At 46.4% G+C, this 13518-nt stretch overlaps 1 protein-coding gene across 6 annotated transcripts in view; it reads right to left on the reverse strand.

Annotated features, from left to right (window-relative positions):
- DYSF (dysferlin) overlaps positions 1-13518 on the reverse strand; it is a 396353-nt gene that overhangs the window by 246595 nt on the left and 136240 nt on the right. For all 6 annotated transcript variants that reach the window (XM_089652230.1, XM_089652225.1, XM_089652229.1 and 3 more), the window contains exons 6-7: positions 11574-11761; positions 3306-3434 (exon numbers count right to left, since the gene is read on the reverse strand). In XM_089652230.1, coding sequence (XP_089508356.1) covers positions 3306-3434; positions 11574-11761 — 317 coding nt within the window. The remainder of the gene's footprint in view (positions 1-3305; positions 3435-11573; positions 11762-13518) is intronic.

Below are 13518 nucleotides of genomic sequence, written 5' to 3' on the forward strand. Positions count from 1 at the left end.
TTTCTAAAAGCAGGCAGGCTTTTACTGCAGACATCTCATGTCTCGTCTGCAATAAAATGCCCCTGCCTGCCTGTTCGCTGTCTCCTCCAGCACTTTAATCTGAGCGCCAAATGCGCAGTTCAGCTTACAGTCCAAGATCAGTCTCTGAGTGCCGGGATGACGACCTCCTGCACATGCGCAGAAGTGACATCATCCCTTGCTGGCCAATGAAGAGGCAAGAAGACTGGCACTCAGAAGAGGATGCTGGAGCCAGGGCAGGACCGCTGGAAAGGTGAGTATAGAGACTTTAGATCCGCGTTAAAGATCTAGGGTGTGCTGGAGAATTCGTACATTGAGCTACATGGGTAGGTGGCCCTTATTATTTATTTATTTCAGGTACTTATATAGCGCCATCAATTTACACAGCACTTTACATATATATTGTACATTCACATCAGTCCCTAACCCTCAAGGGGTGTACAATCTAAGGTCCCTAACTCACATTCATACATACACATACTAGGGACAATTTAGACAGGAGCCAATTCACCTACCAGCATGTCTTTGGAGTGTGGGAGGAAACCGGAGTACCCGGAGGAAACCCATGCTCATATCCCTGGCCCCAAGCAATTTCCTGAGACAAGCACTGGCATGAGGAGTGCAGAGGGAGGGGGGCATGTCTCCTGCCGCTGCTTGTCTCTGCAAAATGCTTGGAACTGGAGATACGTTCTGACTATCAATGCAGCCATCTCCTTGCTAGCTGTGTTGTCGGGCAGTCGTGGAGGGAGAAGGGGGCGCCTTGCCTGACCATGGAGGTAACCTTCCACAGCACGTAGCAAGATGGTACAAAGTACTACATATATAGAACACCATGATAAAAGAAAGAAACAAGAATTATTCTTTAATATGAAGACATTCATATAAAAAGGGACATTTCCAGGGACAAATCTTTAAACAGCACAACATGGGGTATTTTGTAACAAGCCATCAATTTGAGTTGTAAATGCTATTCTATTCTGTCTGCAGTTCAGTTGTAACTGCTATTCTATTCTGTCTGCAGTTCAGTTGTAACTACTATTCTGTCTGCAGTTCAGTTGTCATTGCTATTCTATGCTATCTGTCTGCAGTTCAGTTGTCACTGCTATTCTATCTGCAGTTCAGTTGTAACTGCTATTCTATTCTATCTGTCTGCAGTTCAGTTGTAATTGTTATTCTATTCTATCTGTCTGCAGTTCAGTTGCAACTGCTATTCTAGTCTGTCTACAGTTCTATTGTAAATGCTATTCTATTCTATCTGTCTGCAGTTCAGTTGTAACTGCTATTCTATCTGTCTGAAGTTCAGTTGTAAATGCTATTCTATTCTGTCTGCAGTTCAGTTGTAAATGCTATTCTATCTCTCTGCAGTTCAATTGTTACAACTATTCTATTCTGTCTGAAGATCAGTTGTAACTACTATTCTATCTGTCTGCAGTTCAGTTGTAACTGCTATTCTATTTTGTCTACAGTTCAGTTGTAAATGCTATTCTATTGTATCTGTCTGCAGTTCAGTTGTAACTGCTATTCTATCTGTCTGCAGTTCAATTGTTACTACTATTCTATTCTGTCTGCAGTTCAGTTGTAACTGCTATTCTATTGTATCTGTCTGCAGTTCAGTTGTAACTGCTATTCTATTGTATCTGTCTGCAGTTCGGTTGTAACTGCTATTCTATTCTGTCTGCAGTTCAGTTGTAACTGCTATTCTATTCTGTCTGCAGTTCAGTTGTAACTGCTATTCTATTCTGTCTGCAGTTCGGTTGTAACTGCTATTCTATCTGTCTGAAGTTCAGTTGTAAATGCTATTCTATCTGTCTGAAGTTCAGTTGTAAATGCTATTCTATTCTGTCTGTAGTTCAGCTTTAACACTAAGCATAATGAATGTATAAAACATCAATAATGAATGGCAACCAAATTTAAACTTTTACTGATCATACTACAGTAAAATGAAATCTTATTGGTTCCTACAGACAGCTGCACTCTGCACTGCCTTATAATATTCTATTTAGCTAGACCTGCTTCCTATAAGGTGAGGGGCAAATGTTTTAAGGTGTATTTATAAAAACTTCACTTAGCTGCTCATCCATCAATACAACATGTACATTTGTTCTATGTGAATTGAGCAAAATCAAATCCTCTCATTACGGCACTAGATGGTGTTGAGTATATGTTAGGGATGCGGGTATGACCAGAAATGTGTGGACTGACACAGGGAAGTAGCAGGCTTCAAGAACACAGGAGTAGTCAGGGCTGGAGAGGTGGAATGGTCAGGCAGGCTGTTAGGCACTGTCAGGCACCGCCAGGCGGGATCTCTAGTACCAACAGAACGGGATTCCCCAGGGCTCGGAGTCTAAGCCCCAGTCTGCCTTTTCACCAGTGCCCCTGATGGTGGAGATGGACTTGGCGCAGGACTGAGACCAGGTCACGGCCCCTGAGGTAGAGGGGTCCACCGAGGGTATGTACCGTGGGAAAGCCTGACGTGAAGAGGCTGGCAGACCTGGTAACAGGGACAGATCCATGCGGGATGGATGGATCGTCTGGGTAGCGTCAGGCGTAGTCAGGAAGGCCAGATCAGCAACGTGCGGGCAGCGAGGTACCGGAGGAGCAGGCAGAGAATAGTCAGAGTCACAAGCCGGGTTCAGTAACTCGCGGGCAGCGTGGTACAGAGGATCAGGCAGAAGGATGGTCAGGCAAGCCAGGGATCAAGCAGGAGAAGTCAGCAGAGGTCAGGATCAGGCAGGGTCAGCAACAAACCAGATAGTTAGCAGAACAGGAACACAGAATACCAGGTACAGGGGCTCATGGGAAACAATACACCAAGGCCCTGATCACAGGCCTGGTCCTACTTAAATACACCTCCTGCAATCAGCTTCAGCTGATGGCTGACTGCAGGAGTGAGATTCTGGTTGCTGAGAGCACCCGCTGGTCAGCCCTGGTACTGCAGCCCACACGGCAGGTGAGTCCCACCACCAGTGCTGAGTCCATTCCTGACAGTATAATAGGAAATTAGTATCCTCCTGAACTCCATCTAGTGGCCATAATGCAGCATTTTACATATTCAAATGATTCTTTTTTCAATGTGCAGAGAATGTGGCTTGAGAACATTCGATTTGTTGCCCCATTTGCAAAGAACAAACTTACATGAGATTTCCATTGATGAACAGCTAATCTTTATGATTACACACCTTGTAGTAGCTGGTCTGTACAATTACAAAAGTCAACGTTTTAATGGTACAACCTGATTGTTTTAGTTGTGTCCCCACCCTGGTCCATTCAATGGAATTGTACATTACCTCATCAAAATAGGGGTTGTTTCCTTTTCGTATTCGGGTCCTCTTCGTCTGCCCGGCAACTGTCACCTTGACAACAGGTTTGATATTTAAACCCATAATTTGGCGTCCTTCGATCACTCGCACCCGAACCTGAAGGAGAATCGTAGAAAGCATTAGACTGTGTTAGATGCATTGGTAAATACCAGCTGTTCTGGGTGGTAATCTACATTGGATATAAGTGTATTACCAGAGTATTCTGATGATAATGCATTCTAAAGAGGACCTGTTAAGGAGATGCTGAAAATGCTAGTGGCCCATGCTGACCGATGTCCACAGCCAAAAATGCCTACAATGGGCACATGATCATCAAAACTAGCACACGGAGCAATGGAAGGTGTCTGAGGTGTTGACTTGGCCTCCAAATTCTTCTGATCTCAATCAAATAAAAGTGATACTAAACCCACAACAGTAAAATTAAACTGTATATGCAGTAAAGCATGCTTGTTATAGTCACTGTGGAACTTAAGGGCTTAATCCTTTGCATTGTGTAAAAGGTTTCTTGATCTTGTCTTCTCTGATCCTCCCCTTCTTCCACTGTCCCCGATTCATCTTCTGCTAGAACAGAGCCTTGGGGGTATGCTCAGTTTAGTAAGTAATGCTAGAGAGTTTTTTTTTTCTTGGGAGTGTATCAGCACAGGGCCAATCCAGACAGAGGGTCAGGGGTCCTGCAGCCTCATAGGACAGTGAGAGGAGAATGAAAACACCTTCTACAACCTTTAACCAGTACTCTGCTGGACACTGATAGAAGTCACAAGACTGCTATATACTGCTGATGAGAAAAGGTATTTAGCAGTTTATATTTACTACAATAATTGCACTTCCATGTTGTGTGTACTGTGCAAGACCGGATATAGTGAATGCAGGGTCTGGGGAGACCAGATATAGTGAATGCAGGGTCCAGGGAGACCAGATATAATGAATGCAGGGTCTGGGGAGACCAGATATAGTAAATGCAGGATCCGGGCAGACCGGATATAGTGAATGCAGGGTCCGGGGAGACCAGATATAGTGAATGCAGGGTCTGGGGAGACCAGATATAGTGAATGCAGGGTTCTGGGAGACCAGATATAGTGAATGCAGGGTGTGGAGAGACCAGATATAGTGAATGCGGGGTCCGCGGAGACCAGATATAGTGAATGCAGGGTCCTGGGAGACCAGATATAGTGAATGCAGGGTCCGGGGAGACCAGATATAGTGAATGCAGGGCCTGGGGAGACCGGATATAGTGAATGCAGGGTCCGGGGAGGACGGTAATAGTGAATGCAGGGTCCGGGGAGACCGGATATAGTGAAGGAAGGTCCGGGGAGACCGGATATAGTGAATGCAGGGTCCGGGGAGACCAGATATAGTGAATGCAGGGTCCGGGGAGACCGGATATAGTGAATGCAGGGTCCAGGGAGACCGGATATAGTGAAGGAAGGTCCGGGGAGACTGGATACAGTGAATGCAGGGTCCGGGGAGACCGGATACAGTGAATGCAGGGTCCGGGGAGACCGGATACAGTGAATGCAGGGTCCGGGGAGACCGGATATAGTGAATGCAGGGTCCAGGGAGACCAGATATAGTGAAGGAAGGTCCGGGGAGACCAGATATAGTGAAGGAAGGTCCGGGGAGACCGGATACAGTGAATGCAGGGTCTGGGGAGACCAGATATAGTGAATGCAGGGTCCAGGGAGACCGGATACAGTGAATGCAGGGTCTGGGGAGACCGGATACAGTGAATGCAGGGTCGGGGTTTAGTAACACTTTAAGCATCTTTGGGATGTGCTGGAAAAATAAGTCCGATCCATGGAGGCCCCACCTCACAACTTACAGGACTTAAAGTGGAGTTCCAGTGAAAATGAAAAAAAATAAATAAAAGTAAGCAGCTACAAAAACTGTAGCTGCTGACTTTTAAAAAACAGACACTTACCTGTCCCTCAGTCCCGTGGTGTGTCCCCAGCAGCCCGTTTCATCAGCCACCCTGTGTTCCTGGCCCTGAAGAATCTTCAGTGTGGGCACCTGGCTGTGACAGCTTGCGGCTTCACAGCCGGGTGCTCACTGCGCATGCGCGAGAAGTGCTGCGCTTCATGAATGGTCCCATAGTCTTCTGGGACCTGTCACATGTCCCAAAAGACTACGGGGAGGGAGGGGGGAAGATCGCAGCACAGTGAAAGTGGGAGCGGGTATCTTTCAATTACAGATACCCGATTTCCCCCCCCCCCCCCCTCCAAAGATGCCAATCCTTAACGGGGAGAGGGAGACTAATTCTTAAAGCGGAACTTCCCCTTTTGGGTGGAGTTCCACTTTAAGGATCTGCTACTGACAATTTGGTGTCAGATGCCACAGCATACCTTCAGAGGTCAAGTGGCGTCCATGCCCCAGTGGTTTAAAGTTGTTTTGGTGGCAAAAGAGGGACCTACTCAATATTAGGTGGGTGGTCATAATGTTATGGCTGATAAGTGTATGCTCCTATCAGCCATAACATGCACAGGTCCATTTTCTCTTGTCCTGTATGCTGGGTGCAATTTTCATTACCTCTGCTTAGGCTAGGCTCACATTTGTGCTTGTCAGGAACGCTCAAAAAATTGTGCACATTTCAAACCCGCAGGCAAATCGTGCTGCTCTTTAACAGACATGCAGGGGTACCATTACATATTAATGACTTCCACACATCAGCCAAGCCAACACTTTCAGGTGTACAAAACTGCATGGTGCCGCAGTAGCGCTCAACTCCGTGTGACGCTGGGACTTCCTCACTCACATTTCTGCAGGTAAGACAGTCCACTGAAATGAATGCTGAATAGTACTTCTTCTCTTGTCCGGTACGCTGGGTGTAATTCCCAGTACTGATTCTTATTCTATACAGTCAGGTCCATAAATTTTGGGACATCGACACAACTCTAAAGATTTTTGGCTCTATACACCACCACAATGGATTTGAAATGAAACGAACAAGATGTGCTTTAACTGCAGACTGTCAGCTTTAATTTGAGGGTATTTACATCCAAATCAGGTGAACGGTGTAGGAATTACAACAGTTTGCATATGCGCCTCCCACTGTTGTAATTCCTACACTGTTCACCTGATTTGGATGTAAATACCCTCAAATTAAAGCTGACAGTCTGCAGTTAAAGTACATCTTGTTTGTTTCATTTCAAATCCATTGTGGTGGTGCATAGAGCCAACAATTTTAGAATTGTGTCGATGTCCCAATATTTATGGACCTGACTGTATGTATGGACAACGTACAGTTCCACTTCACCTATCTGATCTGGGGGTGCAGTCATGAAAAGTCAGGGGGCACAAAGTCACTGTCACTGACAGTCTGTCATCATGACCTGGGAAACACTAGTATGTATTAGGCGGTCGTTAGATGATGATTAAACAGACCCTGTGCCCCTTTATATCATCAGGTATCCCTATCAGAGCCCCCTCCTAAAATAGGGTTTCCATCAGTCCCCCATAGCATCAAGGTCCCCATCAGAGTTCCCTCTTTACAACAGGGTCCTCATCAGATTGCCCCCTTACATCAGGATACTCATCAGAATGCCCCCTTATATCAGGGTCCCTATCACAGTGCCCCCTTACATCAACTGTTCCCCCTAACATATGATCAGTTACCCCATTAGAGTGCCCCTTCACATCAGGTATCTGAATCAAAATGCCCCTTTACATCAGGTATCCCCATCACAGTGCTCTCTTACATTAATTGCTTCCACAAGACTGGCTCATGGATCAGTGGATACACTGGGGGGGGGGGGGGCTCAACTAAACTCTGGGGGGCACAGCCCACCCCAGCACCCCACCCCCCCCCCAAGATCTGGCTCTGATATATATCATTTGGTGGAGATGAAAATGATCAGCTTACAGAGGACTGAATTCAAAGACAGCCCGAAAATCAAAGAAGAAAAATTGATGCAGCAGGCGAGTCCATTTTGCTGAAATGTCATTGCAGCAACTCAGAATGGTCCTCAGTAGTTTGTATGGCCCCCACCTGCTTGTATGTATGCCTGACAACGTCGGGGGATGCTCCTAATGAGACGATGGATGGTGTCCTGGGGGATTTCCTCCCAGATCTGGACCAGGGCATCACTGAGCTCCTGGACAGTCTGAGGTGCAACCTGGAGGCGTCGGATGGACTGAAACATGATATCCCAGAGGTGTTCTATTGGATTTAGGTCAGGTGAGCCATTCAGTTCCTTCATCCTCCAGGAACTGCCTGCATACTCTCGCCACATGAGGCATTGTTGTGCACCAGGAGGAACCCAGGACCCACTGCACCAGCGTAGGGTCTGACAATGGGTCCAAGGATTTCATCCCCATACGTAATGGTAGTCAGGGTGCCATTGTCTAGCCTGTAGAGGTCTGTGTGTCCCTCCATGGATATGCCTCCCCAGACCATCACTAACCCCCCACCAAAACGATTATGCTGAACGATGTTATAGGCAGCATAACATTCTCCACGGCTTCTCCAGGCCCTTTCACGTCTGTCACATGTGCTCAGGGTGAACCTGATCTCATCTGTGAAAAGCACAGGGCGCCAGTGGTGGACCTGCCAATTCTGGTGTTCAATGGCAAATGCCAATCAAGCGCTATGGTGCCGGGCAGGGAGCACAGGGCCCAGAAGACTTCGGGCCCTCAGGCCACCCTCATGAAGTCTGTTTCTAATTGTTTGGTCAGAGACATTCACACCAGTGGCCTGCTGGAGGTCATTTTGTAGGGCTCTGGCAGTGCTCATCCTGTTCCTCCTGGCACAAAGGAGCAGATACCGGTCCTGCTGATGGTTAAGGACCTTCTACAGCCCTGTCCAGCTCTCCTAGAGTAACTGCCTGTCTCCTGGAATCTCCTCCATGCTCTTGAGACTGTGCTGGGAGACACAGCAAACCTTCTGGCTATGGCACGTATTGATGTGCCATCCTGGAGGAGTTGGACTGCCTGTGCAACCTCTGTAGGGTCCAGGTATCAGCTCAAGATACCAGTAGACACTGACCCTAGCCAAATGCAAAACTAGTGAAAAACAGTCAGAAAAGATGAGTAGGGAAAAAAATGTCAAACCTGTGAAACCATTCCTATTTTGAGGGTTGTCTCATTGTTGCCCATCTAGTGCACCTGTTTATAATATCATTAACACAAAAGCAGCTGAAACTGATTAACAGCCCCCTCTGCTACTTACCTGACCAGATCAATATCCCAGGAGTTTAATTGACTTGATTCTATACTCTGATTAAAAAGTTTTCCTTTTATTTTTTCGAGCAGTGTATATATAGTGCTCAGCATACGTAAATGAGTACACCCCTTTTGCAAACTAAGATTTGAATCAATATCTCAATGAAGACAAGAACAATTTCCAAAATTTTGACAACACTGAGTTTTATAGAACATTTGCTTGGCTCATTACATGACAGTAAGGTTATTAATATAATCTAGCCTACAAAATCTTCAGTTTTACTCAAATTAGTTGATGCGGAAATGAATCCACCCCACAACAAAAACTCCTCCATCTAGTATTTTGTATGACCTCCATGATTTGTAAGGACAGCACCAAGTCTTCTAGGCATGGAATGAACAAGTTGGCGACATAATGGAACATCAAGCTTTTCCATTCTTCAAGAACGACCTCTTTTAAAGTCTGGATGCTGGATGGAGAGTGATGCTCAACTTACCTCTTTAGAATTCCCCATAGGTGTTGGATTGGGTTCAGATCAGGAGACATACTTGGCCACTGAATCACTTTCACCCGGTTCTTCTTCAGAAATGCAATAGTGGCCTTAAATGTGTGTTCTGGATCATTGTCATGTTGGAAAAGTGCACGACGACCAAGGTCACGGAGTGATGGTAGCATCTTCTCTTTGAATATAGAGCATTACATCTGTGAATTCATGACACCATCAATGGAATGCAGCTCCCTGACACCAGCAGCACTCATGCAGCCCCACAGAAGGACACTGCCACCACCATGTTTCACTGTAGGCACCATGCATTTTTCTTTGTACTCCTCACCTTTGCGACGCCATACAGTTTTGAACTCATCATTTCCAAAAACATTTATCTTGGTATCATCACTCCAGAGTACAGAGTCTCAGTAGTCTTTTTCAGCATGAGCCCTGGCAAATTCTAGGTGGGCTTCTTTGTGCATGGGCTTTATGAGAGGCTTCCTTCATGGATGACACCCATGCATGTCATTCCTCTGCAGTGTACGCCGTATTGTGTCACGGGAGACAATCATCTCAGTTTGGCTTTCTACTTCTTTAGTTAACTGCAGTGAACTTGTATCAACCCTTCTCATCAGAAGATGCTCCTGTTGAGGTGTTAACTTCTGTGGATGTGCTGGACGTCTCTGTGAGATGGTTGCAGTTCCATCTTTGTTAAATTTTTGCATCACTTTTGCTCCAGTATTCTGACTGATAAGTAAAGCTTTGCTGATCTTCTTGTAGCCTTCACCTTTCTTATGTAAAGAAATTATTTTCTTTCTCAGGCCTTGTGACATTTCTCTTCCATGTGGTGCCATTGCTGATAGCATAAAATGGGAGGGGTTTTCTTTGTTAAGTAATGCCCTTTTATAATCACCTGTCTGCTGGACACCTGTATAATGAATAATTAGTCTCAGCTGGAGTTGAAGTCTTGTTAATTAGAATTATGTTGTCTAACATGTATCTTTGCTCCTAAGACTTCCATTGGCGTGCATTCATTTTTGCAACACGGGCTTGCATGAATTTGTTAGGAAAAATACTCTGTGTGCGCAAATTAACAAATCTTGTTTGCAATTAATGGCCGGCATTTATGGGAGTATTTTGTAGTATAGAGTCCCATAGAAAATGTAGATACTGAAAGGAAAGTAAAGGTTTTCTGACAAATCTGTTGGGGTGTACTTATTTATGCTGAGCACTGTATATACACACATATGTCCGATGTTAACCCCCAACCTAAACCTTAAAGCAGTATTAATCCCAAAACCAAAAGTCTAATACAATGTATATTGGGCTTACCAATTATTAGATGCGGTGACTGCATTCGTTTTTTTTTAGGCTTTTTCCTGCTGTTTTCACCTGCTGATCTGTATTAGAGTGTCTCCACTCTGGATGAAGGAGCACAGGGGGCACCTCTGGACAGCAGTATTGTAAGTCACAGGTTAGGGGAGTGTTAGATGCACTGGCAGATTTAAATACACCAACAAACTGAAGTCAAACTCCAGCTTATACTTTATAAGCAGTTAAAGCACACAGTTTTTTTTCTCTTTTGTGATAAAGTTTTATATAAATGATTAAAAGGTGATCGTTGCAAGCACCTGTGTCAGTGTTAAATGATTTGTCTGAGCCCTGCAGGACCCCATACTCATTCACATGGGGGGGGGATGAGATCTGGGGGCCCCCTTGCTAAAGGGGGCTTCCAGATTCCGATAAGCCCCCTGCCCACAGATTCCCATAACCACAGACCAGGGTTATGGGGAAGAGGCCCTTGTCCCCATCAACATAGGGACAAGGTGCTTTGGGGGGGGGGGGAACCCCCAAAGCACCCCCACATGTTGCGGGCATGTGGCCTGGTATGGTTCAGGAGGGGGACTCCGCTCGCTCGTCCCCCCCCTTTCCTGACCTGCCGGGCTGCATGCTAGGGTAAGAGTCTGGTATGGATCTTGGGGGGGGGGGGGGGCACGCCATTTTTTTAATTCTGGCGTGGGAGTTTCCCTCAAAACCCATAGCAGACCCGGAGGGCTTGGTATGAATGTAGGGGGGACCCCACAACGTTGTTTTATTATTTTTTAAATTCTTTTTGACGTCCTTTCTATGCTGCTGAGCTGCAATATATAGGTGGAGTGTTGTGTGGATGTGACCTTGGCTTGAGTGTAGGCAGAGACACAGGGGGCCCCATTACCTCCTATTGCCCTGGGGCCCCATGAGTTGTCAGTCTGCCCCTGACCCTAACCCTTACTCCCAAATCCCAACAGCCATAATATCTACTACTTTGCACTCAAAAATTTCTTGGCATAACATATTACAACAAAAAATATAAAATGCAAAAATTATCCAATGCTGGCAAACAGCAACACAAATGTGTTCCAATCAGGGGCAGACTGACAACTCATGGGGCCCCCGGGCAATAGGGGATCATAGGGCCCCTGTGTCCTTGCCCAAACTCGAAAAAGGTACCAGGGGCATCTCATGGGGCCCCCTACTGACTGTCAGTCCGCCCCTGGTTCCAATACAACTGATCTGTCATTTCTGATCATTGTTGTTACCAGTTTGGACTCACCTGGAAGTCCTGAGGTTTGTTGGACAGTGCTCTTAGAGGGGCACTCTTTTTCCTCTTGACCCCCTGAACTGGGTATTGCTGGGATTTCTTGGGGAGAGTCGGCTGCTCGGCTCCAGGCAGAAGTGACATCGCATCACCTTCATCTCCAGTGCCGATCGGGTCTTCTGTGTCCTCTTCCTCTGCTATGTCTGCACAGGAAACACAACTAAAGTCACAGCCTGTAATACAGAGATCAAATTGTCCACACTAACAATAACATGGTATGCAAAGGAGTTCACATCCACCAAAATTGACATTTAAAGGGTTACTAAACCCCGGACCCTACATTCACTATATTTGGTCTCCCCGGACCCTGCATTCACTATATTTGGTCTCCCCGGACCCTGCATTCACTATATCTGGTCTCCCCGGACCCTGCATTCGCTATATCCGGTCTCCCCGGACTCTGCATTCACTATATCCGGTCTCCCCGGACCCTGCATTCGATATATCCAGTCACCCCGGACCCTGTATTCACTATATCTGGTCTCTCCAGACCCTGCATTCGCTATATCTGGTCTCCCCGGACCCTGCATTCACTATATCCGGTCTCCCCGGACCCTGCATTCACTATATCCGGTCTCCCCGGACCCTGCATTCACTATATCCGCTCTCCCCAGACCCTGCATTCACTATATCCGCTCTCCCCGGACCCTGCATTCACTATATCCGCTCTCCCCGGACCCTGCATTCACTATATCCGGTCTCCCCGGACCCTGCATTCACTATATCTGGAATCCCCGGACCCTGCATTCACTATATCTGGTCTCCCAGGACCCTGCATTCACTATATCTGGTCTCCCAGGATCCTGCATTCACTATATCTGGTCTCCCAGGATCCTGCATTCACTATATCCGCTCTCCCCGGACCCTGCATTCACTATATCCAGTCTCCCCGGACCCTGCATTCACTATATCCAGTCTCCCCGGACCCTGCATTCACTATATCCAGTCTCCCCGGACCCTGCATTCACTATATCCAGTCTCCCCAGACCCTGCATTCACTATATCCAGTCTCCCCGGACCCTGCATTCACTATATCTGGTCTCCCCGGACCCTGCATTCACTATATCCAGTCTCCCCGGACCCTGCATTCACTATATCCGGTCTCCCCGGACCCTGAATTCACTATATCTGGAATCCCCGGACCCTGCATTCACTATATCCGGTCTCCCAGGACCCTGCATTCACTATATCTGGTCTCCCAGGACCCTGCATTCACTATATCTGGTCTCCCCGGACCCTGCATTCACTATATCTGGTCTCCCCGGACCCTGCATTCACTATATCTGGTCTCCTACAGTACATAGAACATGGAAGTACAATTGTTTTAGTAAATGGACACTGCTAAATACCTTTTCTCATCAGCAGTTAGGGCAGTTTTTGACTTCTATCAGTGTCCGGCAGAGCACTGGTTAAAGGTTTTAGGAGGAGTTTTATTTCTGCTCTAGGAGAATGTAGAGCCCCTGACCTCTGTCTGGACAGTGCTGATTGGCCCTATGCTGATCACATGCTCTCACCCAAGAAACACAAAAAAACTCTCTAGGAATACACACTAAACTGAACATGTGCATGTGACTACAGGTTCAGTCTGTCTTATCAGGTGGACAACTGAACAAGAGGAGGGGCAGAGAAGTCAGGATCAAACAGAGTTTTTACACCCTTAGGTTCCACAGTGAGTATAACAAACATGCTTTACTGCATCTACAGACTGATTGTACTGTTGTGGGGTTAGTAACACTTTAAATCAAAGTGGCTCATTTGCACCAAACTGGGTCACAAAAATTGCAGGTCCTTCATCATCAAGACGTTTGAGGGGCTCAAGCAACAATCTCAGGGTTTCGGTAAACCATTAGTACAGACAACATCCATAACATATACAGCAAAGACATATTTTATCTCTGGC

Source organism: Staurois parvus, unplaced genomic scaffold (genome assembly GCF_062004578.1).
Source record: "Staurois parvus isolate SC_StPar_1 unplaced genomic scaffold, SC_StPar_1.0 ptg000675l, whole genome shotgun sequence".
Taxonomy (NCBI): Eukaryota; Metazoa; Chordata; class Amphibia; order Anura; family Ranidae; genus Staurois; species Staurois parvus.